The sequence below is a fragment of the Sciurus vulgaris genome (assembly GCF_902686455.1).
Source record: "Sciurus vulgaris genome assembly, chromosome: 7".
NCBI lineage: Eukaryota > Metazoa > Chordata > Mammalia > Rodentia > Sciuridae > Sciurus > Sciurus vulgaris.
In genome coordinates this window covers 140,053,946-140,079,897 of record NC_136467.1, presented here as the reverse complement: position 1 = coordinate 140,079,897, position 25,952 = coordinate 140,053,946, and the positions used below count along the sequence as shown (strand labels likewise).

General features: G+C 44.8%; 2 protein-coding genes across 2 annotated transcripts in view; one reads left to right on the top strand and one right to left on the bottom strand.

Annotated features, from left to right (window-relative positions):
• The window catches only part of TXNDC5 (thioredoxin domain containing 5), a 28,330-nt gene extending 26,978 nt beyond the window's left edge, over nt 1-1,352 (top strand). Inside the window, exon 10 of the mRNA XM_079147536.1 lies at nt 879-1,352. Within this exon, the coding sequence (XP_079003662.1) occupies nt 879-1,001 (123 nt within the window). The 3' untranslated portion in view covers nt 1,002-1,352. The remainder of the gene's footprint in view (nt 1-878) is intronic.
• A 1,853-nt stretch (nt 1,353-3,205) lies between these two features.
• The window catches only part of BMP6 (bone morphogenetic protein 6), a 156,110-nt gene continuing 133,363 nt past the window's right edge, over nt 3,206-25,952 (bottom strand). The window contains exons 3-7 of the mRNA XM_079147535.1: nt 18,889-19,037; nt 18,025-18,222; nt 5,109-5,185; nt 3,961-4,071; nt 3,206-3,870 (exon numbers count right to left, since the gene is read on the bottom strand). Of these exons, the coding sequence (XP_079003661.1) occupies nt 3,721-3,870; nt 3,961-4,071; nt 5,109-5,185; nt 18,025-18,222; nt 18,889-19,037 (685 nt within the window). The 3' untranslated portion in view covers nt 3,206-3,720. The remainder of the gene's footprint in view (nt 3,871-3,960; nt 4,072-5,108; nt 5,186-18,024; nt 18,223-18,888; nt 19,038-25,952) is intronic.

The window sequence follows — 25,952 nt, the reverse complement described above, 5'->3', positions numbered from 1 at the left end:
CTTCTCTCTGAGGTGAGGCGGACCTGCTCGGTCTGCTTTTTTAAATAGCTGGATACCTTCAACAGGGGTTTGCGTCCAGCTGAGTCTAAAGCTGTGCCATAACCGAGTGCAGAGGACACCAGCACCACTGCTGGTCCTAAATCCCGAGGGCTCAGCCTCCAGCCATACCCCGCACCCTAGAGGACAGTGGCTGGGCCAGCTTGTGCCGGGGGAGCCGTCACCTTCATTCCCAGCTGTTCATATATAATGGCCCAGGGGCTTTGTGATCTATATTTTTATTTCTTTTCTTTTTCTTCTTTTCTAGTGGTGGGGATTGAACCCAGGGTGTGTGCTAGGCAAGCGCTCCACCACTGAACCCCAGCCTCTTATTATTAAAGTGCATTTGGAGCCTCCAAGGTTATGACCTCATTAGGTTGAGAAGGATGGGACGCAGACATAGTTTACTTATCACTAATAGATGCTAGCTGCTTGTTGGGCCTTGAAATTTTTAAGAGAAAAGGGGTGAGCTGCAGCTGGAAAATGCATTCCCGGGTGCTTTGCAGAAGGACAAGGCTTCCCCTGGAAGCCCATCAAGAATGCAGATGCCCAGGCCCTGCCCCAGATCCCCCCAGCGATCAAATGCACGTTAACGATTAAGAGGCTCCACTTTAGGGTAAAGCCATTCCTTTGACACTAATCCTTAATGTAATTTGGGTTAAAAAGTAAGTGTAGAGCCTTCAAGGTTTGCTTTCTGAACTATCTGGTCCTTTAATGATCTATCCAGTTCCAAATATTGGTCATGGAAATTCCCAGGCAGTGGGGTTTTAAGAAGTAGTTTGTGGGTGATTCAGATGGATGGTTTCCAATCTTTCTTTCTTTTTTTTATTCCCGTTTTAAAGGTACGAGGCTATCCCACATTGTTGCTTTTCCGAGGAGGCAAAAAAATCAGTGAGCACAGTGGAGGTAGAGACCTCGAGTCCTTACACCACTTTGTGCTGCGCCAGGCAAAAGACGAATTGTAGAACCCACTTGGAAGTCACCTGTCCTGCCTGGCCGCCCACACCCAGTGTACAGGAGTCACATTGTACGGACATCCAGGGTTCAAGCAATGTTTATTCAGAAAGCAGAATGTATGAAACTTGTGGTACCTTCTTCATGTGTTTTTTAAGCCAACATGCTCTATGGATTCTTTTTTAAGTTCCTCTAAGCAAATGTGCAACTCATGGTCACTGTGCAAATGAAATATTTTCAGTGGCGATCCATCCCCTCTAACCTTTTCTTGACAAAATTAAATGGTTTCCTTTGAGACTAAAATAGTCAAGGAAAATCAAATTACTGGACTATTTTGGGCTCCCAAATGATTTTTAACAAAAGCATCATCCAAAAAGCATAGTTCTTTGCACTGCCCCCGAGTTCTGGAAAGGTGGCCTTGTGGCAGAATTGACTGGAAGGTCACAACTGATTTGTTAATCATATGGCTGGTTTGTAGCTTGGAGCAGATTTCAGAACAGCCCCTTCCCCTGGGAAGAGACCTCCATGGCCTCTGCTGAGTCCTGTTCTGTCAGTACTTCTCTCATGGACAGAGGCCCCCCATACTGACTGCAGTGATACCGTGGGTACACCCCAGCAGCTGTGCCGAGGCCGTCATTTGTACGTGCGTTGACGCTCCTCTGATCAGTTGTTCACAGGGAACTCCCGTTTGCTTCACACGGACAAAAGGTTTTATCTGCTCATGTGAACACAAAGCCCGAGTCCCTGTGAACGTTCAGATTTGATGTCTTCCATACAAAGTGGGGGTGTGGAAAGGTCCACGCGTCTGGTCCTAACTACCCTGTCCACTGGTGGGAGGATTCCGGCTGTGTCCGCCACTTGGGGTGACAGGACCAGATGGGCTTTCCCAGGCCTGGGAATCCAGGGAGCAGGGAGGCCCTGGAGCCCCCAGGAGAAACAGTTTCCGATTCCGTTCCTCAGTCACCCTTCTAGGAACTTGCTGTACTTTGTCTGCCTTCGAGGAGGTCGACTTTCTAATGTACGAACAGAGGGACCTCAAGACCAAAGACTGACGTCGGCAGGGCTGCGCTGGCCACGTGCCCAGATGTCAGTGCCAGCATCCCCTCCTCATGCCACGCTGGTTACTAGGCATCCTTCCCCTCACCCTCCGACGTAAGCCCCTGGGGGTGGAGCTCTGTTAAGACACCTCTCATGATAACCACCTGTGTCCAGCCCCCTCTTGACCCCCGTGCACAGGGCGTCATCCCACGTGGCACAGAGCAGCTGGTGGTTGGAATCTCGAAGCAAGACCACGTCGACTGAGGCAGACGGTAACAAAGCAGCCTCTCCACCAGCCTCTGCCTCAAAGGAAATCTTTATTTATCAGGTGTGGTTCACAGATGTCCTTCAAAAAACAAAAACAACTTTCTAGAGAAGCCCAGCCACCAGGAGTGGCTTCAGGTTTGCATTATGAGTCTTGTATTAAAAGAAAAAAATCAAAGTGGTACAATTTGTTTACACTATACTTTCTAAATAAACTTTTTTTTTTTATAGTCTGGTCTTTCCTTAAATGTTACAGCAGAATGGATATAAAATAGGCAATAAATTATAGTTTCTATTTACAAAAAAAGCTGTAAGTGCAAACAGTTATAGATTATAAATGTATTATTTAATCAGTTTAGTATGAAATTGGTTTCCCAGTACATGATTGTGAAAAAGACATTTAAAAAATATTCTAAGATTTAATCTGAGTCTTACTTTCTACAAGAGGAAACTGATTTCTGTTCATCAACAGCAGGCCCATCTCCACACACCCATTCTTAAAGTCAGGCGCCCCTTCCTCCTGGGGTTCCCCTTCTGGGCCCAAGCCGGTTACATGGTATTCGTATAGTGAGAGGCAAAGATCCTCGTTCATGAAGGAGATGGGATGGGAGAGCCAGCGTTCCTGAAGTTAATGTGCTTTCCAAAGAGCCAGCCGTATCAAGAAGAGGTGCGGAACTGCTTTCAGCTGTGATGTGGTTAAGACGAAGGCTGCAGCAAATGCCTCCCCCGGCCTCCGCTTGTGGCCTCACCTCAAAGGCTGACGCAGGGACTTTTGGTTCTAGTGAGAATATAGCACAGGGGAGAGGGCGGGTGTGCGGAGACATACGGTTTGTTTTGACTGAAATAAGTACATCTTCACGCCAGCGAAACCCCAGCACAAACGGGAACAGCAAGGATTCGGACAAGAGGCACCTCTGTGGAGCCCTGGTCACCATCCTGGCTACTAATCCTGTATGAAAATGGCCTTCCTGGGATGGAGATCTAAGACGACAGGTCTCCCCCCTCAATTTCTATGACATCTGTGAAAGCTACCTTTGACACATAATAATACTTGAGCCAAGAATACTTCTACTCCTTCAAAGTTCTCTTTCTCCTATTCACTCACTGACACCCACCATCTAAAGCTAACACTAATTTGGGTGGGTCTTCTTTGGGGGGGGGCGCCTTTCCAAAGTTGGGTGTCTGCGTTGTCAGACCTCGTGCTGCAAACACAGACTCAGCTTCCTACAGACCAACCACGACTCACGGCACTTACGAAGTGAGCGAATTATTACTGTCCTTTTAAAATCTTCCCAGAGCAGTAAGGCACCAGCGTGGGGTGGGGTCACAGTCTCGGCTTCCCGCTCCCACTGTGCTGCTTCGCGTTTTTAAGGCAGACATAATCCAGGATCCCAGCTGGGCTCTGTGCACGCGGCAGCTGGCTTTGAGTTAATGGCATCCGCAAGCTCTTACGACCATGTTCCTGTATTTTTTCAAGATGACATTGGAGTTGTCATCAAAGTAAAGAACTGAGATGGCATTTAGTTTAGTTGGTGCACAGCAGGGTTTGGGGACATACTCAGGATTCATAAGGTGAACCTGTTCCAAAACAGGGAAAAGGGTCCCGTTAGAAATGAAAACTGGTCTGGGTTTAATCCCACTTACACGGGGAAAGGCCTGAGCACTCACCAGGGTCTGTACGATGGCGTGGTTGGTGGCATTCATGTGTGCGTTGAGTGGGAAGGAGCATTCTCCATCACAGTAATTGGCGGCATAGCCCTTGGGGGCGATGATCCAGTCCTTGACGGTAAAGCAAAAGGAAGCAACAGATGAACATTCCGCAGCATCTGTGCTCAGCAACCCCAGGAGGAGGTGGTGCGCATGCTGCGTGGGCTGGAAGGCTGGTGCGGGGAGGCTCGGGAATCTGTCCAAGTTCACGTCTAGGTGGGAACCTGGTCAGTCTGGCTCCCAAACCCTCAGCCCTTCCACAGGCCCACATGGCCTCAGCTGCTACCCAACCGTTAGGCCCGGGATCGCACGCGTGGCCAGCCTTACGTATGGATCTCCTCAATTAATGATGGGGTTGCATCATCCCAAAACAGCCACTGGGAGTTGAAAATAGCACTGACACCTACCCTACAGAGCACCCTGGCTGGGAAACAGCACTCTGGAGTAGCAGCTGTTCTCAAGATCGTGGGGCTGACGGGGTGACGGCTCGCTGCTGCCGCCCAGTTCAGATGTGGAGCGCAGTTTCTACTGAACGCATATTGCTTTTGCACCATCATAAAGGGACATCGTGAGCCAGGGACCGTCTGTACTTGGATCCAAAGGACTCTCTCCAGGAGCCCACATTGCTCTTGTCAAAGGAATGCCACCCTCATATAAAAACTGCCTTCCGTCGCTCATCACCTATGACTAAATATGCTACTTACAAACTAGTGGTGTTTCTTGTGCTCTTCTGACTAGGTGGGGTGAATGAATTTATAGTCATTGGAAGCTAACCATTTAGATAGTTTTTTCCAACCCTGTTTCAAAACAACTTTAAACTTTGTTTAAATACTCAAATAAATATATGCCCTGTGGCTTTGAAAGGAGGAGGTAAGCATGTTGCAGAAATGGGTATTGAGATTGAGGGATCACAGAGCTAGGGAACCCTGAAAGGTATCAGTGGGTGGTTGGCCCGCCAGCAGGCCAGGCCTTCCTGTCTCACTCCAGCAGCATGAGAATTGGCGAGTGCTGCCAGGACTTCCACAGAAGGGGTCATCGCACCCATGAAGCTCCAGGACTATGGCGATGGCTGCTGGACCTCTGCCCTCCCTGTTGCCCAGAGGACTCACCTGCCATCCCAGGTCTTGGAAGCTCACATAAAGCTCATGCTTCCTGCAGGCTGTTTTTAATTCACTGCTGTTGTAATCTGTTGGAGGAGATCAACTCATCATTAACTCATTCATTCCTCCATTTAAAAACTGACACAGAGAGTTTGCGACATGCCAGGCACTGAACCAGGCTTAGAATAGTGATGATCAAGGCCGCCATAGACACACGTGGTCACTCAGCAGCTCCCTTGGGTTCCCATTTGTTTACTTGAATGCTTTGCTTTATGCACTACTCCATTTTGTCCATCCTGGGGCCAGTCCTGGGCATACTCTTGGACACATCAAAGCAAGAGATGTATGTTGTGCACCTGCTGTATGCAGGACCTCTAGAGGGATGTGACAAGATGCCCACTGGACTTGGAAAGCATCGTATTCTCATTAGCAGGTGATGGCCAGGCAGGACTCACTGCATTTCAAACGCACCATCCTGAAGCTGCACGAGCCTCTGATGATAGCTGCTGGGACAGGAGTGTATCCTACAGGAAGTTGTACGGAGTGGGGTCCAAGAAGGAAGCCCAGGAATGTGGCAGGGGGAGGGGGAGACACTGTGCCTGGGACACATTCTCTTGCTGTGTATACCATTTGTGCTGCCAGGATGCAGCTGGGTTGAGCTCTTATGCTTGCACTAAGACAAGGACTCCAAAGCCAGTGCTTCCTGGTGAGAATCTGCTGAAACTTATGTAGCCACCCTATACAATTCAGGAAGCTCCGCCTGGATTAGCCTGCAAGGGGTCTGAGCATCTCAACTAATTTAGGTCCACGGGAGCAGCCCTTCAGTGACGTGCCTTCTGCCTAGCATCATGGAAAGTAGGGAGATAAATCAGACATGGCTTCCGTCCTCTGGGAACTTAGAGAATTCAAGGGATGGTGTGAGACATGTACACCAGTCATTCAGATACAACTCAGAACCTGAATGTCATGGTCAAGGTCAATGTAAATAGATAAACACCACTGGGGCTTAGAGAAGAGACATGAATGAGCTAAATGCCAACGCGATGATTTGGATTTTTATTTATATTCATTTATTTTACTAAGGCACAGTGAGCCTTTGAAAGTTTTTGAGCCACAGAGTATTTAGAATTGCAATTCTAAAGGCTCCATCAATCTGGTAGTTGTGTTTGAGAGTTCTAGAGAGGGCAGAGATACAAGGTAAGGGGAAGACACTGGGGAAAGGTTCTTCCTCTAATACGGTTTCTGTGGATACAGAGCCCAAACCATGTACGTGCCACCTCTGTGCTTGTCAACAAAATGAGCCAATAAATTACCTAATTCTCAAATGCCTGTTTGAACTGGATTTTTATACTTGTATTCCCAGAATTCCTGGCCCTGAATCAGCAGAGAACATGCAGATTTCAAGATTTGTAGGAAAAAGAAACAGGACCAACTTAGGTCACTTACACGGGGAAGAGACTTGGGCCAGCACTTTGAGGTGGTTTCCTATTTTAAATTTATTGTCTTCCCACTGCCTACCACCCTAGCTGAAATGCCAAGCACCCAAGAGATGCAAATGCAAAACCACATTGGAAGGAAATTTTTACAGAGCAGGGCACCAAGAACTCAGTATAAACCACCATTGTAGGACAAGATGAAAACCTCCTATTAAAAATAACCCCTCAACAACAACAACAACAAAATTAGCCCACAAAAAAATAGTCTCAAGATGAGGGAGTTGGAGTATAAGAAAGAGGAGACACAGGGACTGCAGTAGACTGCCTCTGGACAAGGCTAAAAAGGAAGAATATCTAAAATAGCAGAGAAGTCAATAAAAGGGCTAGCAAGCCTAAAGCAAGACACCATGGAAAAAGAACAAGACAGTTATGCAAAAAGAACAAGGCAGGTATGCAAAAAGAACAAGGCAGGTATGCAAAAAGAAAGGACAGATGTGAAAAAGGACCAAATAGAACTTCATGAAAACTGTGACCATTGAAAATGAAAATTAAATGAATTAAATATCAAATTAGATGTAACTGAAGAGAAAATCAAGGAACTGGATAATGCATTTGAAGAAACCTCTTCAAACATAGCAGAGTCAACTGGCAGAAAACACCACTCTCTGGAAAGAGATAAGGAACAGTGAAAAGCCCAACATATTTCTAATAGGAATTTCTGGAGAAAATAACAAGATAGAAGCAGTATTTGGAAACATAATGGCTGGGGATTTTCTAGAACTCAAGGAAGGCAACATCTTCAAATGAAAAGGCACAATACATTCTAGGCAGAACAAATAAATTCCTGTCAAGCCACATTTAGTGAAATTGTTATCAAACACAGAGAAAGTCTCAAAAGTAAACCAGAGAGCAAATGAAAATTAACTACAGAGGAATATAGACTAATAGCAACACTTATAAAAATACACATTTAAAATTAAATAATATCATAAAAATGTTGCCATCAACAGAATTTCATACACAGCTGTAGATGGTCCTTGTGGGCATTGCTTATTCTCATTGCCCGGTTTTCAGGAACACTTCTCATTTGGAGGAATTCCTATGCAGGTGGGAATCAGGATGCCCTTTCCCATGGTAGACCACTCTCCTCCTTGTCCCCTAGCATCTGGAACACAGGTTCATGACTGCATCAAAGCTAATCAAATGCCTCCACCCTGGAATTCATGACTTGAGGAAGTGACTTGAAGGTGAACTCCTGAATGGGTGACATGGCAGCCAGTCTCCATGGTGATGGCCCTGGTGCTGGTATCCAAAGCATATTGTCCCTGTAACCCCATCTGAGATGGGCTTTGATTTCCAGTTTGTTTTTCCAGCTCTTTTGTTGACTGGGTGAGTTCCCTGGTACCTTTAAGTTGGAGTCTATTACTACTACATGCAATCAAGAGCGTGTTTAATTTTGTGTCAACTTGACTGGGTTAAGGGCTGCATTTGTCTAGAAGAAATTAGCATTTGAATTGGTGGACTAGGTAGAGAAGATCCACCCTCACCAATGGAGGTGAGCATCAGCCAATCCACTGGGGCCCAAACAGAAGGAAAAAGTTGGAGGAATTACAAATTCTCTTCCCTTTTGAGCTGGGTCACCTGTATTCTGCTTGGAGACATCAGAGCTCCTGGTTCTCAGGTCTTGGGACTCCAGGACTTATACCCATAGCCCTCTTTCATTGGTGTGTCTTTGGCCTTGGACTGGGACTCACCATCAGCTGACCTGATTCTCAGGCCTTTGGACTTGGAATGAATGACACCAATGACTTCCTGATTCCCCTGCTTGCGGACAGCAGGTGGTAGGGTTTCTTGGCCTCCATAATTACATGAGCCTATTCCCACAATAAATCTCCTTTTATCCATTCATCTATCCATTATCTTGGTCCATTTCTCTGGAGAACTATAATACAAGCTCTGACTAGTTAAGTCATTATTAGTGATTAGAGCAGGAGCACAGGGCAGGAACAGGCCCCCTGTCCCATACAAGGTTGACAAGGTGGCTTTCTGTTAAGGTATCTTCTACGCAGAGCCCTGAAGGAACCTTGGGAGTGAGGTGAGCAGGGTCCATAGTGTAGGAATACAATGTGAAGGTCCTGAGCAAGTAGCCTGTTTGGCACATCCCAGGAAGGTCTGCTAGAGACTGCCTAAGTGTGTTTTAAAAACCCATGTCCTCTACCCACCTCCTAGCCCAAGAGCCAGGTGACAGGTGTGGCCATGTGCCCGAATTCTGCCCACAAACATGGAGGAGAAACTCCCCTCCAGTCCTCCACTTACTCACTCTCTTAGCTGCTCCATGCAGGGATCAATCTGCTGAGGATTTCAAGGCCCTGGTTCCTTTGTACTTTTGAAGGTGTCCTAGATTAGATGATAAATTATATGATCCCCTATTGACAGTCTCATCTAGAATGTCCTCGTTCCCCTAAGGTGAGCTTCTCCCAAAATATTCTCCATGCCAAGGATCAAAATCTCCCTGAAGTCAATCTTAGAATTATTAGCCACATAAAAAGCAGCGATTTCTATAAAGACTTTCCATCTGAGGTCAGGCAGACATGGGCAGTGTCAAATCATAAAGAATACATCTAGTGTTTGTCCCCAGTGTCCAGCAGAGAGCTTTGAAAACCTTTGGAATTTCCCAAGCCATAGAAGGGACTTTGTTATGCCAATGAGACCCCTAGACACGTGCCCATTGTGGGTCCCTAGATAGCTTCAGGATGGAGGCAATGATGAGAGGGTTGGAACTTGGGCCAGCCTTGCCTCTGAGGAGAAGACAGGAGGGGACTGGAGACTGAATTCAATCATGAGGCCAATGCTCTAATCAGTCACACACAGCAGTGAAACCCCACGTGCTATGGTTTGGATAGTTTGTGCTCTAGAGTTTCATGGGCTGGAAGTTTGGTCCCCAGTTTAACAGTACTGAGAAGTGGTGAAACCTTTAAGAGGTGGGCCTGGTGGGAGGTAATTGGATCACGGGGCAGTGCCCTCAGAAGGGATTAATGCTCCTCTCTTGTGAGAGGGTCAGGGCTCTCAAGGTAACTGGATCAGTTACCTTGTGAATGAAGCAAGCCCACCCCAGCTCTCTGGTCTCTGCTCTATGCACCACTGGCTATTTTTGGGTGTGTTTCCACCCTATGAAGCCATCTGCCATGTTATAACAAACATGAGGCCCTTATTAGACGTGGCCAACTGTACTTGGACTTTTGGTACTCCAAAATGGTAAGCTAAAATAAACCTATTTTTTCTTATGAAGTATCCAGCCCTCAGATATTTTGTTTTAGCAACACGAAATGGACTAAGACACCCTATAAAGATCTGGACAGCAAGGCTCAGTGGCGTTTCCAGGTTGGTGAACATTTTGATGTTCTGAGAGAGCGGTGTGCATGCCAAGCGTGCAAGTTCTGAGTCCCCATTCCCACCACCTTGTCCTATAGGTCTGTTCACTTGGTTGTTTCTGTGGAACACTTTTATAATAAAACTGCAATCCTAAGTACAGAGCTTTTCTGAGCTCTACACATTTCTCTAGCAAATTTTGAAATGTGAAAGAGGGGCATAGGAAACCCGCCCCCCCAATTTGTAGGAAAGTCAGACGTAAGAGTGGGTGGCCTGAGGACCCCTACTGTGACTGGTGTCAGAAACAGGACAGTCTTGATGGGGACCTCTCTCTTTAATCTGTGGGTCTGCACCAACTCCGGGTGGCTTGTGTGAGAATTGGACTGAACTCTAGGACACACAGGCAATGCTGGAGAATCAGCATCAGAACACAGACAAGGACAGATGCCCTTTGTCTGGATCTCTGGTGTCTCTCTGGTGGATGGAACCAAGATGACAGTGTTGAAGACTGCACTTCTAACTTCCCAACAGTTCTGGCTGTGTGAACCTGCTGCTGATCTGACTCCCTCAACAAAGAGAACTTTCTCAGAAACACCGCTATTTCTTTTAGAACTGAACACTGGCATTTTTGTTATTAAGCAAGGACTGGGTCAGAGAGAGGAAAAGGAAGAATTCAACTCTCCTGTTTTTCTTCCTTCAGATACTCTCAGGCCATGCTTAAGTTCCTTAAAATTCTATGGTAAGTTCTGCCAAAGAATGTAAATATTCGTGAAGGCTGATGCACCTCAGAAGCTTTGCTTCTGTGGCCCAGGGGTTGGTACTTTAGGCTCTGCAGGGAAATATACTAGACCACATTGTTTTGTTTTTATGGTTTCATAGATTGCCAATAAACCTTCCCCTTACCTCTACCACCCTTGTTATTTCCTTAGATGAGAAGTCTATATACAGATAAAACTTAATAAGCACACATCCACTGCAGTGGGCGAAAGGAAGGTACCAGAGCTTTGTCCCAAATGGGGGCATCAGTTGAGGGCAGAGCAGGGCAGAGAGGAATCTGGAGAACCAGAGAGAAGTAAAAACCCAAAATAATGGAAAACTCAGAGCAAAACCAGCCCAATGCCAATGACAGAATCCTGAGGGCAACAGTTCTCGTGTCTGACTCATGGATGGTCTGGGGCCAAATGGTGGGCTTTCCGGGGCATCTGTTTAAACTGCACTCCAGAGCCCCAAGTTGCAGCCACCAAGTAAGGCCACCTGCTGTCCGGGGGAGGGGCATCTGTGGACATTATAATGGGAGCTGCTGACTTCCACATGCTCGCTTGCAAGTGACACCATTACCTCATTCCAACCCAAAGTCTGTCCTTGGACCCTGGGTCTCCCCAGGCATTCCTGGGACACAGCTGCAGGAAGCCCCCACCTTGATCTCAAGACAGACTTTCAAGGGATCTGGTTTGTTCTATGTTGAACACAGAAAGAGGAATCTGGCCCTCTGGTCATTCCACGTAAGAGTGCAGGGTAGGACAGGTGCCCAGCAGCCCAGCTGGGATTCTGGTCAGACACGGGAACAAACAAAAGGGGTGCCTGAGCCCATATGATGGTGGGTGGTGCCCCAGTCCCAGCAAACAGGAGACGGCAAATAGAAACCCTCTCTCCCCGTGTGGAGAGGCCGGGTGCCCCTGACCCTGCGGCTACTAGAGCAGCACCTCCTTAGGGAATCCACACCGCCAGGTGGCGACATGCACAGTGCACGCCGACGTACCCTGAACTCACGGGATCACCCCCCACAGCGCTCGGGAGGGTGCCTGGTTCATTCCTCCTGCCTTCTTTGTATTGAACCTCCCTACGATCTGGGCGCACAGCGGAGAGAGAACCACGTGATGGACAGCGGACAGCGCTGGTTCATTTCTGAAGTCAGATCCTCACCTTCAGCCAAAGCCCCGTGATGCGGTTGTTCCTGTCATCCAAGGACAGGAAATCCTCAGGGGCACGAGCCCCGCATGAGCAGAGAAGGGCACGGCAACCACCCTGACTCTCAGAGCAGGCAACAGGCAGGGAGGCCACACTGCAGGACCCAGGGCCACCACGCACACTACACTTGCAAACACACAGGGCTCGGGGTGAGCCCCAGGAAAGCAGATAAACTTGAGTCACCCAGCCAATGGCCCAGTCCAGGTCCCGGGACTCCGGGCAGCCCACCCGCTGTTCCTTCTAAGCAGAGGGGCTACTTGGGCCACCACAGGCTGACCCTTCAGATTCTACCAGCTCAGCAGAGCTGTCCCAGCTCAGCAGGTCACACATGGCCAGGAAAATAACCAGCTGTAACGACATCTCAGGACAAAGTGACATGCTCCATGCTGGCTTTTTCAGCTCTGCTGAGCTCAGACAACAAATTCTTCCCAAAAGAAGCTTGTTTTTTAAAGGGAACAATTGACTACATTTATTTCCCTTCTCTCCTAGAATAACAAGGACAAGGACAAAATAGCGGCTGTGAAATGGCACCTCTGTCTCTCCTCCCTGGCTGCTCGTTCCCCATCTCGGGCCTTATCAGCCCCATCTTATCCAAATCAAGTCTCTGGCTCCCACTTACCCTGCAGAATCAATACGGCCATTGAGGAACACGCAGGAGGTGCCAGCTCCTTGTGTCACCCACGCTAGGGGAGGTGAGGGCACCACACTGGGGTTTTTGGATTTCTGGTGTCAATAATCTCATAACAGGTTGTGGGGACAGCTTGATTTTCAGAGTCTAGATTTGTTTATGACCTGGAAGGTGAGCACTAGAGGCGATGGCAAGGTCCTTGTCCATCGCTGCTCCTGGATTTCAGGGTCTCAGAGGGCTCCAATTAATCAGGGGTGGGACTTTGATGTCTTCTCAACTTTTGTCTCCATCGTAAAGTAATATGGAACTCATCGTCTTAAGGACAGATGAGTCATTGTCTCATCGTCTCATCGTCTTAAGAACTCATCGTCTTAAGGCTTTCCATGAAGACCAAGCTCGAAGACCCCCGTGTGTTCTCAGCGCCTTCTATTTGCTCTGTCACTTGCTAGATGAGTCATTGCCTGGCCCCTGGACCTTCTCAGGGGAATTATTTAGGTATCTTGCAACATTTGCTGATGTCTTTTTAAGGCTGAGTATCCCTTAGCCAGTGTGTTTGGAACCAGAAGAGTTTGATTTGGGAGTTTTCCTCGTTTTGGAACATTTGTATCATCTTTACCAAGTTGTGTATCCCTGATACAAAAATCTAAAATATGAAACTTTTTGAGTGCTGGCATGATACTCAAAAAGTTTTTGGAGTTTGGATTTTCAGGTTAGGGATGCACTTTCAACATTTAGGTCACTTTTCTAATTCCAAGGGGTACTCCTCCTAGGGAGGAGTTAGGAAGGAACTTTCTAGTCTGTTTCACTCCTTGATAATCATCATCCTAAAGAGCCTTAATGATGAAGGAGAGTTTAGCATAATAAAATTGGGGCTTGAAATGATTTTAACTTTCAAATCACTAACTCCACACCTGTCCTTAACATCTGTGGAAAACTAAGGTTGACTTCATTTAGGATGATATGAACAAGCTCTATTTCTTATCGTAGACACTGGGAGGCCAAGCTTTAGGTTCTAAATTTTTAATTTAAGATCAAAATGACAAAGTAAAATTCCCAACTCCTTTGAAGAACTAAAGATTTAAATTTGCAGTCCCAAACCATGCGTATTCTTTCCGAGCCCTGGATGTCCATGGTGGGCTGACCCACTCAGTTTTGGCACTCCTAATCTATTGGAACCAATGACCAACTACTGGGGATACTGTAAGTTTGAGATCTTATCTGTGGACTAGAGGTTCTTAAAATCTAGAGCAAGAGTGCACAGTACTCTTCAAGTACTGGAAGAGTTCTTCAAGAGATGAATTTCGGTTCTTTCTCATGTTGGAAGCATACTGAATGGTACCGACTGGAAAGTTTAAGGAATAGGAGAAATGAACTACCAACTAGAAGATCAACAGCATACACAACTACACCAAAGCCACATCCCTCCTGCCTAGAAACCTTAAAGATACATGTTTGGGTGGGTGGAAAAGAAGAAGAGAACATGAGAAACTAAGAAATGTTCACAGGTAGCACCAGAGCAATGGCAGACATGCCCAAAGACATAGGTTTTTTAAATTTTTTTATTTTTGTACCAGGTACTTAACCACTGAGCCACATCTCCAGCACCCCCACTGCCTTTTTTTTTTTTTTTTTTTTTTTTTTTTTTTTAAGACAGAGTTTCACTAAGTTGCTGAGGCTGGCTTTGAACTTGTGATCCTCCTGCCTCAGCCTCCTGAGCTGCTGGGATTATAGTGCATGCCACTGTGCTCAGCCACTAGGGTCTTCATGGGCTGCTGGTTCGTAGACAGTTGGTAGAGTTGGGCAGTAACAACATAAACATCAAGAACAAAAGAGATGTCTCCAGTGTTACATACTGTTGAAAAAGTGATAGGTAACATTTTCAACTACCACCTGACCAGACAATGAATGACATATCCCAAGTCACAGTGTCAGCAGTGTCTCACTAGCTGACTTGACAGAGCATTAACTACCTCTTCCTTCTCAGAGAAGCCTTGGAAAGATCCTGAAAAGTAACTCGATATGAACCTCAAATTGCCAAACAATCATCCTTCAAGGCCACTTGCTAGGGATCTCATGATGGATTGGTGAGTAGTATCACACAGTTCCCCAGGAGACAAAATAGTGAACCCTGAGAGAGACCATGGAAGAGGGAGAACATCAGCAAGTAGAGGGAGAACCAAGCCAGAGGTGAAGAACCCAAAGGCAGGGTGTCACGGCTCGGCAGGCTGCTAAGGACTGGAGGCTGAAGAGGAATGGTCAGGTTCATCAGCGTCTCCAATGGGCTACACGGAGGGGCTGGGTCGAGCACTGGTGAACTGTGTAAAGACAGTAAATGGCACTGTACAGAAGCTACCTGAGCCCTCTGGAGGAGCATGACCCAGCCAGCATCCATCAGTCATGTGGAGCAGACAGCTGCAGGAAGCCAGGCCACAGGAAAACCATGCAGGGAGATGTCCCTAACTCACTGTCCAGTGCATGTGTCTGCAGAGTCCAGCTTGAAGAAATGTTGGAGTAGTTTGGTGGGTGGTGGGAGGTGGCAGATGGGCTCTTGTCTACTCCCTTGTGGCAGACTCAGCTGGCCACCCCAAGCACACACAACTCAGTTCCTGAAAGAGCCATTGATTTCCTTGCCATGTTTCACCCTGATGAGTGATGTTCACTTCTTTATCCAGACCTGAGACAATCCCTGGTGGGCTTCTCGAAGTGTTTGCTTTGGTGGAGAAGTACCAATTCACAGAGAGCACACTGTGGAAGAAGGGGGGCAGCAGAGGCAAAGGAATCTCCGACTTCAACGTTCTAGAAGATTTACAAGGGGAAAAGCCCGCGGGAGTCACACCAGAGACTGCAACTTTGCCACCTCAGCAACTTGGTTCACAAAGGTTCAGCAACCTCTGCCCCTCAACTCCTGCCCCCAAGGGAGTCTGGAGGGAGAGCACAGGATCAGATGCCCATTTCTCCACCTGGGGGCCATCTTTCTGGAAAACCCTTCTTGCAGTGCAATCTCTTCTTCTGTACATCCACTTGAATAATAGAATAAAGAGCCAAAGACATAAAATTGCACTTTAGTGGACCAAACGTGAGCAGTTCTCAGAGCACTTGAGAAGGTCTTTGGAGAGAGGAGTTTTTGTTGTGGCAATGTTTTCTTGGGGTTTATACATATGTGTGGCCAAAGGGATTTGGTATAAACTATCTTGCCCTGCACTTCTAAAAGCTGCGGAGCAAATTTGGAAGTACTGGTTTGGGAGGTGGGGGTGAGGAGAAAAGGAAAAACAGAGACACTTGCAACTTATTACAAATTAGATCAACTTTAATGTCCATGTTTAACTTTAATGCATCAAATTGGAAAAAAAAAAAAAAAAACATTGAAAGGGACTTGAAAAATAATTGGGTGACGTTGCTTAAACCCAATCAGGGACAACATGTTTTCTTAATTTAAAAAAATTGGTGTGTGTATTAGGGGGTTGCATTGAATCAATCAAATGAAATTTTAATTTTAAAGAGCAATCAACATTTCAAAAGATGCCTCCTTGTCTGAGGTCCTGGGTACCAAACTGACCACAGTTCATGAGTGACTTGAAGCCTACCATGGCAGACTTCATCACCATGCCCCAAAGCAAAAGGGACTATTAACTCCATTCAGCAGGCTGCCTCTGAAGTGCACAAAGTGGAAAGCCAGCACTTCTTTTTCTTCTTTTTGCAAAACCCTAGCCCTGACTGTTTCCAGGGGTAAACACAGGAACACCCATGCTGTGCGATGCTTCCAAGAAATACCAGGATGACAAGAAACAAAATGTCACACCACACTGGGTGGTGGATCTGTGAGTTCCACATCCAAGTGACTGGGGAAAGAGTCGGCTTGTTAGGTCACAGCCTAAAATTTAGGAGACACTGCTTCCCAAAGAAAAACTAGATACTTTAGGAAATTGCCTTAATTCTTTCTGGGCACTTAAAGTGACATTTATAAACAGCCACCTGGAAAAACACATCCATCTTCCAGCATTATTTTGCTTCCTTTCCAGAGATCCCAGCATATGCCTGGAGTACCTACTTCCTTCAATCAGCTGCGACCAACCTTTGAGCGCGAGGATAGACCAGATCTACTGCATTTCATTTAATCCTAACAAATCTACAACATATTCTTCATCCCCACTTTACAGATGAGTAAACCGAAGCAGAGGCAGATTAGGTGAGTCCAAAGTCACAGGGTAGCAATGAAGGAAGTACATTCTCTGATTGCAAATCCCGCTGCAAATCTTCAACTTCATGCTTGATTCCTGGTCTATTTAAACTGCCAAAGGAAGCCCAGAACTTACAAGTCCTAGGCTTACAAGCTCTAGGGCAAGGAATGTCTGGGTTTGGATTTGACATTACTTGAGAGCCAGGTGACTGGCAATCGGGAGAGAAGTTCTGCTCCCCCTTCCTCCAAGTCTCCACAAGTGGAGTTCCATGCCACCCCGATGGAGCAAAGCATCAGAGGCAACATTTCTGAAGGACCACAGAACTGACACCCAGGCAGAGGGGCTGTTTCCTCTCTCTTGCCCTTTGGACTGACATGTTCTGTGCAGAATGGGGCTGATCTATTCCCTAGCCAGGGGGAGAACATGGCTTTCTGCTGAAACTACCACAGAAAAGGGACTCTGTACCTGAAATGGAGGGTGCCAAGGGGGATAAAATTCAGGAAGGGTGCGTCGCCTTCCTGGTCTACGTATATAGTGTTTCTGAGAATGCCACCAACAAAGGAAAACAGAAAAGAAGATGGAGAGATTGACTGATTGCTAGCATCACCAGAGCCCCATAGAACCAGCCATGCCTTCAACTAGAATCCCTGCACTTCCCAGTGGAGGGAGCTGAGGAGACCCATTGTGGAAGTCTACATGACCTGACTTTCCATCACTTCTGGTCAAGAGCAAGTCCATGTAACACAACTGAACAACAACAAAAGGAGTTTCTTTGTACAATCTGAGCATCCTTAATCTGAAAAGCTCCAAAACTTGAAACCTTTTAAGCACCAACATAATGATACAAGTAGAAAATTCCACCTCTAACCTCCTGTGTCAGGTTGCAGTCAAAACATGCACAATTCTAAAAATATTGTATGACATTACCTTCAGGCTACTTGGTAAGGCATATATGAAACAAAACGGAATTCTGTATTTTGACGTGGGTCCCATCCCCAGGATATCCCATTAGGTATACACAAATATTCCAAAATTTGAAATAATCTGAACAACTTCTGGCTCTGAGAATTTTGGATAAGGAAAACTTAATCTGTCCGTTGCAGCTCCCAGGAATAATACAACTGGCAATAAAAAAGGAGGTGCTTCCATGATTTTGATGGGAATAAAAAAAAGGAGCTAGAGAAGTGCAATCAAACCGAAAGATATTTGACCCTGATAATTTACCATCACCCATAGGTCACCCATAGGCCCCTGTGTTTTCTGAGCAGAAGCTGTTCAACATCTCAGCAGGGTGGCATGGCTGCTATTGTCATGAAGGCCCACAAACCTCCCAGACTCACACCTACCTGAAGCGCTGGAGACCCGGGACACATCCTGGGACGGGGTGGAGCGATTTCGACTCTGTTGTCGGCGCCGGCCAGAGGCTGACCTGATGGAGCGCACGTGGACCTCACTCACTTTGAAGAAGGCCACCATGAAGGGCTGCTTGTCGTAAGGGCCATCTCTGCCCACCAGGCCAGCAGCACGGGGGTTGATGTGGAGTCCTTTAATGCAAACCAAAGCAGGCCTCTCTTTATTTCGTGGAAACTTAGTCTTGCAGCTACAAAATTAAGTGATCCTTTCTGGTCTCCCGCATGCTAGTAGTGAAGAGTGAGCATTCTCCAACCTCGGAGGGCTCACTTTGGAGGAGCATAATCAAAATGCTCCTTCAAAAATATGGAGACCAAGCAAGGCGTGGTGTGAATGCCTGGCTCTCCTGTTTCTGCTCGTCATTCATGTGCGTTCACTCTTTCTTTCTGATTTTATTTCTTTTCTAATTACTGAGGCTACTGCACAGGCTGGGTCAACAGCAGGACTCCTGAGCTTTGCTGCAGCAGGAGAGTGTACCAGCAGGGTCCCTCAAGCCCACTCAACAGCTAGCATTTCAATGGCAGGTCCTGCCTTTCAGTGTCCCAATGTCCCCTCATGTGCCTCTAACTATGAAAGTTGATCCCATCCTGTCTCCTGGACCTTGGGGGATATTGGCCTGAGCCTGTTTCCAAGTCCTTGCTAGATGGCAGGGAAAGGTTTTGGTATTTAATAGCAGCCACAAGGGAACAGTAAATGAAGATTCTGGAGCCAAGAACTAGACTATAAGCCAGGGCCCTATCGTATCTGAGGAGAATGGCGGCTGTGGGCCAGATTTTGGTAGTATGAGAATCTCAGCTCACCATCTCGAGTCACCACGCTCAGCTGAAGCCCCATGTTATGCTGTGGTGTCACCAGCCACAGATTGCTGGTGGCTGTGATGTCAAATTCCAGCCAGCCTTCTTCTGAGGCCCACACAACACGGGTGTCCAACAAAAATAGGTCAGAGTCCCTGAAAGAGAGAAAAAAATGGCACTGTGACTCAAAGCTGTCCTGTGGCTCACTCTCTGTCCTGTCATTGTGTCGGAATAAAAGAATGCCAAAGCCGTTGCTGTGACACCATGTAGGACACAGGCATGGTACAATTAGGAAAGGCATGAACTTGGGACAAGGCCCAGCAGGGACATCAGGGGTCACCAGAACACAGGAGGCCCCTCGACTTCACCAAAAGCCTTAGAACTGCCACCATGTCAAATCTTTTCTGAAATTAGGGGAAATTATAAATAAATATTTCATTTGTTTCAGTATTTATTTAGTTTACTATTGCACTGCTTCATCTATTGATGATGCTATTTATTAGTTAACAGTTTCTTTTATGGCTTATAGACAGCAGGGAGCAACCAGATTAAGACAAGATTAAAATCAGGATCCATATGAGCATTTACAAAGTTGTGACTTGCTTACATTTTTAAAAAAAATTATGACCTGAAAATCATCACGCTATTGCCTGTGAAATCCCATTTCTAGCTGATCATTTGTTCTTTTAATTAAGTCCTCTGAATATTTCAGGGTGAGCACCAAGTCTTTCTGCATGTGTCTTTCTGGGTATTGTTCAGTGATTTTTTTTTTTTTTTTGCAGTACTGGGGATGAAACCCAAAGGAAGCACAGGACATATTCATGTCAGAGGGGCAGAGTTTGGCTGGCACTCTTGTGCTTACAAGGCAAGCACTCTAACAACTAAGCTCTCTCCCCAGCCCTGTTCAGTGATTTTAAAGCTCATCCAAGCACAACTCATAGCAGAGATTCTTTGAGTCCTTTCCTTCAAATGGGTACTCCAAAGGTAATATACATTTTTTATTTTAAAGGAGACAGTTGCCCAGGCTGGCCCTTGCCCTTGCTCTGGTGCTCGAGTGATCCTCCTGTCTCACCTTCTGAGTAGCTGGGACTACATAGGTGTACCACCACACAGAATATTGTCATATTTTTAAATTTTCAACTCACATAACTCCAGGGGCTTTGTGAAGATGGCGTGCAGTTTCTTACTGCTCCCTGAGTTGTCATGGAAAGTCAGATTTAAGGACAGTCACGTTTTGAGTGTTTCAGGGACAACCTCAATTTGAGTTCACATCCCAGGGTCTCTAGAATGAAGTGACCTGGGATTCCCACCACAGGGAGGGATATTTTGGCCATGGAATGATTCAAATCTTCTGGTGCTTGAAATAGTTTACTGAAATATCTTATTATAATTGAGAACAGGTTGAAACATCCCTAACCTCAAAATTACAAAATCCAAGATGCTCCAAAATCTGAGACTTTTCAATCCACTACATGATCAAAACACAGGTGCATCAAAAATTCTGTATAAAATTTAAGTGGCTGTTGCATTGTGGAAGATCTGCAAATAACTTTAGGCTATGAGTATAAGGTTTATATGAAATAAAAATAAATTTTGTGTTTCAACTTGGGACCCATCCCCAAGATATCTCATTGTGTAAGTGTAAAAATCTCCAATTCCAAAATATTTCTGGCTCCAAGCATTCTGGATGAGAGATACTCAGCCTGCGCTAAGATATGCATCACAAGACTAACAGTGTGCATTTAAATAAGTACAAAGTGCTTTCACTTACTTGTCTTTAATCAGTCTTTGTAAGAATCCTCAAAGGTAGATACAGTATCATTATCTGATTTTACAGCTGGGGAAATCAAGACTCAGGAGTCTCTGTTACAATCATGTGACCAGGTCACACACTAACAGTGAGAGAACCTGGTGTAAGAACAAGTGGAGAGACTTAGTTTTGACTCAAAAAATTTTCCATAATGACACGCTGTCTTTTGAGATGATTACCAAAGACAACCCATGACAAAGAAATGAAATTCGTTTCTAGTTGAGCAAACATTTTTGGTAAAAATCTTAGATTTCTTTGATGGGAAACAGACAATTTTTCCTGCTTCCCTGGCTGCTTAGAGTTAGAAGGAAACTCTATTGTCATCCTTCCCAAGTATAAACAGTAGGTACTGCTACAGGAGTTTACTCAGCTGCTTAGCAGAGCTGGTGGGGGCCACCCTCAGGTCTGTCCTCTTTAAAGCTGTCTGTGACATGGATGAGTCACACCCCCTGTGGACAAGTTACCCCCCATGGCTGGGGCAACAACTGTGAGCAGGGAGACAAGGGGTATTCATGGAAAACAGCAAGAGGGATCGCAAGTCCAAAGCTTTGAAGTTCAAATGGAGAGACACATAAATTCCATTCTGGAAGGTCATTGAAGACCCGTATCCAGAAATAACACAGACGTATGAACAGCACTGTGGGAAAAGTAGCCCAGGTCCCAAAGGAAGCACAGGACATATTCATGTCAGAGGGGCAGAATTTGGCCGGCACTCTCAGGAATCAAGACCCAGAGAGAATTTCTGATGTAAGGTGCCCCTGAGCCAAGAATATGCAAGCGAGGAGCTCCTGCTGAGGATCAGTTTTTATTTACAGAGCTTCAAAGATGCAACAGCTTCCTAATTTTCAACGAGTTGCAACAAGGATGCAGAGAAATATAATCCAAATGATGAGCGTGGCCCCCTGGTAAGGACTGGAATGAAGCTGTATCTTTAAAGAGCTGGTTTAGGATAAAGGAAATGGGAGCCTCTTATAGGAGAAACGGAGCACCACCATCCCAAAAGGAGAAAAGCAGAGAAAAGTGGAGAGGGCATAAATGCAAGAGGGAGAACGTGAATCAACAGTAAAACCTGGGGTAAAGGCAGAATCGAGCAAGATTAATGACAAGATGGAAAAACTTAAATCTACAGGCCTTATGGTGATCAGTGGGCACAGAAGCCAAGTTTCTTTCCCAACTCTGCTATGGAGTATTGTTGGGGTCCCAGGAGTTCATGTTGGGTCTGTGGTATGCTTTTCTGACTGTACCATGAAGATCATGCCAGTTCTCCTTGCTTAAGAGACCTGTTAAGTGAACGCAGTCTAACAGCTGGGCCTTGAAAGATTTAAACTCTCTGGTTCAATGGCAGGGAGGTGGTCTGCATTCAGATGTTTAGATCCAGGTTGCTCAGTTGCTTTGGAAGGCATGGAGTAAGTAGGGCAGAACAACAAATATTCGCAGCGTGCTTTCAATCCATGGGACAGGGTGCCGATGGCCTCCTTTACTCCTCAGGACAACCGGAGAGGGTCCCAAGGTTATGCAGGTGTTCTAACTTGAAGTAAGCAACAGAGAAACTGACTCTTATCTCCAAAGGCAGGGCAATGTCTTTCAGAGAAGGTTCGACGTTCCCCCAAATCTAGGACATGATTTTCCTCATGTTGTGATCATGATTTTTCTCATATTGTGATCATCCTGGCAAATGAAATTCTTAATAAGTCTAATTGGTGATTTACAGAAATTAAAAATTTTTTTACCCTACAGTTGAAGTCTACTGACCAGCATGCCTCCGACAAAGACTTGCAGAGGTGGGGTTGGTAGGAGTGATTATCCCAGTCTGGTCCCTCCTGTCACTCAGTATACCTGCCCCCATTGGTATACTCCAACAGGCTGAGAGCACCATGGGCAAAACTCAGTGCAGTGGGTCTTTGCCTCCTTCATCCCTGGAGAAGGGCAGAGGCACCTGAACTCTGGTGGTTGGCTTTGACCCTTTATGACAAACTGTACCCATTGAGATCATACTGCCCTGGTCCAAATACAACTGTTTGTCACTAACCATTTTACTAGAAAAATGTCTCTGATGTTTTTGATAAAGTGAGATTTATACATTTGAAATCAAAACTTAAGAAATATCAGATCAGGTGACTCTGTCCTGTTTGCTTCTTCATAACACAATCCTTTATCATCTATGTGTCTGGGCTCGATGGTAAATTAAGGTGGGAGACAACATTCATATATTGATGAACTGACTTTATGCAATCAGGAAAACTGAGTTTTAAAACAAAGTAAAAAAAAAAAGTTTGAGGAAATGAGATAATCTAGCTCTTGCTTTGTACGTTTCCCCTTGTGTCAGGTATTATAGATTCATGTAAACTCTTACAACTAGCAAGATAAAAAATGAATAGGATGCTTTTTAAATGACTTTTATTGGTACATCTGATTTATACAGAACAGTGGCTTTCGTTGTGGTATATCCATATACACATTAGCATGTAACTCGACCAATTCACTCCCCAACACCTGCCCCATCCCCTCTTCCAACCTTCCCCGGATTCCCTTCCTCTGCCCTAATGGACTCCCTTCTGCTTCCATGGACTCCCCTTTCCTTCCTGACGTTTTTCCCTCCAGCTTACACATATGAGAAACTGCATGCATCCAACTGACTTACTTTACTCAAAATTATGACCTCCAGTCCATCCAGGTTCCCACAAATGGCAATTTCATTCTTCTTTATGGTCAGATAAAACTCTGTCGTGTACATATGCCATATTTTTCCTTATCCATTCATCTACTGATGGACACTTAGGCTGATCCCGTAACTTGGCTATTATAAATTGTGCTGTGGTAAACATGGGTATGCATGTATCACTTCGGTAGGCCGACTTTAATTCTTTTGGATAAACACCAAGGAGTGAAATGGCTGGATCATATGGTAGTTCTATTTTGAGCTTTTAAAGGAACCTCCATATTGATTTCCACTGTGGCTATACCAATTTACAGTCCCAACAACAATGTATGCGTGTTCATTTTTCCCAGCATCCTTGCCAGTATTTATTGTTATTTGTATTCTTGATGATTGCCATTCTAACCAGAGTGAGATGGAATTTCAGGGTAGTTTTAATTTGCCTTCCCCTGATAGTTAAAGATGTTGAACAAATGCTGGGCATTTGTACTTCTTTTGAGAAGTGTCTGTTCATTTGTCCATTTATTGATTGGGTTATTTGTTTTTTTAGTGTTGACTTTTCTTTGAGTTCTTTATGTTTTGGATAATAATCCTCTGCTGGAAGCAGAGTAGCTGGCAAAGATTTTCTCTTTCTGTAGGTTGTCTTTTCACTCTGTTAATTGTTTCCTTTGCTGTGCAGATGCTTTTTAATTGATGCCATACCATTTATTGATTTTTTTGTTCTCATTTCTTAAGATATAAGGCTTCTATTCAAGAAGTCTTTGCCCACTTTTATATGTTGGAGCATTTCACCTATTTTTAGTTCAAACAGTTGCAAGTTGTCTGGTCTTATAGTTAGACTTTTGGTCCATTTTGCATTGAGTTTTGTACAGGGTGAGACATAAGCATCTAGTTTCATTCTTCTATTTATGGATAACCAGTTTTCCAGCACCATTTGTTAAAGAGCCTATCTTTTCTTCAAATGCATGTTTTTGGCACCTTTGTTAGTAATGGGGTAACTGTAGCTGTGTGGGTTTGTCTCTGTGTCTTCTACTATGTTCCATTGGTCTCCATGTCGGTTTTTATGCCAATACCAAGTTGTTTTGTTATTATAGTCCTATAGGATAATTTGAAATCAGGTATTGTGATGCCCCAGTATTGCTCTCTTTGCTCAGGATTGCTTTTGCTATTCTGGGTCTTTTGTTCTTCCATGTGAATTTTGGGATTGCCTTTTCTAGTTCTGTGAAGAATTTTATTGTTACTATAATGGGGACTGTATTAAATCTGTAGATTGCTTTGATGGTGTGTCCATTTTAACAATATTAATTCTACCTATCCATTAACATGGGAGGTCTTTCCATGGTCTAGTATGAGCTTCAATTTCTTTCTCCAATAGTCTATAATTTTCATTGTAGAGGTTTTCACCTCCTTGGTTAGGTTTATTCCTAGGTACCTTACTTTTTTGAAGATACTGTGAATGGAATTGTTTTCCTGATGTCTTTCTCAGCAGATTTGTTCCTTGTATATAGAAAAGCTATTGATTTTGTGTGTTGATTCTGTTTCCTGCCTCTTTGCTGAATTCATTTATCAGCTCTTGAAGCCTTCTGGTGGAACCTTAAAGATATCTCAAATTTATGACATCATCTGCAAATAGGGATAATTGACTTCTTCCTTTCCTATTACTGTCTTCACTTCCCCCTTCTCTTGTGTGAATACTTTGTTTAAAATTTGAAGTACTATATTGGTGAAGATGTCTTGTCTTACTCCTAATTTTAGGGGAAATGCTGTCAATTTTCCTAGTTTGATATTAGCTTTTAGTTTGTCATAGATAGCCTTTTGCCATTGAGGTATATTCTTCTATCCCTTGTTTCTTCAGGTTTTTTTGGGTTTTGTTTTTGTTTTTAGTCATGAAGAGATGTTGAATTTTGTTGAAGGCTTTTTCTGTTGAGATGATCACATGGTTTTTGTTCGTGGTTCTATCTATGCAGTGTATTACATTTATTGATTTGCATATGTTGAATCACTCTTGAATCCCTGGGATGAAACCAACTTTATGGTGTATGGTCTTTTTAATGTGTTCTTGAATTCACAAAATATTTGCTAATGTTTTAAAGAGAATTTTTGCATCTTTGTTCATCAATGATATTTATCTGTAGCATTCCTTCCTTGACATACTTTTATCCAGTTTCACAATAAAGGTGATACAGGATTTGTAGAATGATTTGGGAGCATTTTCTCCCTTTTAATTTCATGGAATAATTTGAGAGTACTGCATGAGTTCTACTTTAAAGATCTGGTAAAATTGAGCTATGAATACAGCTGGTTCTTGGCTTCTCTTTATTGGGAGGCTTTTTATTACTGCTTCAACCTCATTATCATTGGTTTGTTTAGGTTTTCTACATCCTCTTTGTTTAGTTTCAGTAGATCATATGTCTAGAAATTGACCCATTTCTTCTTAATTTTTCAATTTACATTTTCAGAATAGTCCCTAACGATCCTCTGGATTTCAGTTGTATCTGTTGTAATATCCCCATTTCGTCTTTCATTTTATTGATTTGGGTCTTCTTTCTTTTGGTTAGTTTGACTAGGGGTTTATCAATCTTGTTTACTTTTTTTTTTTTTTTA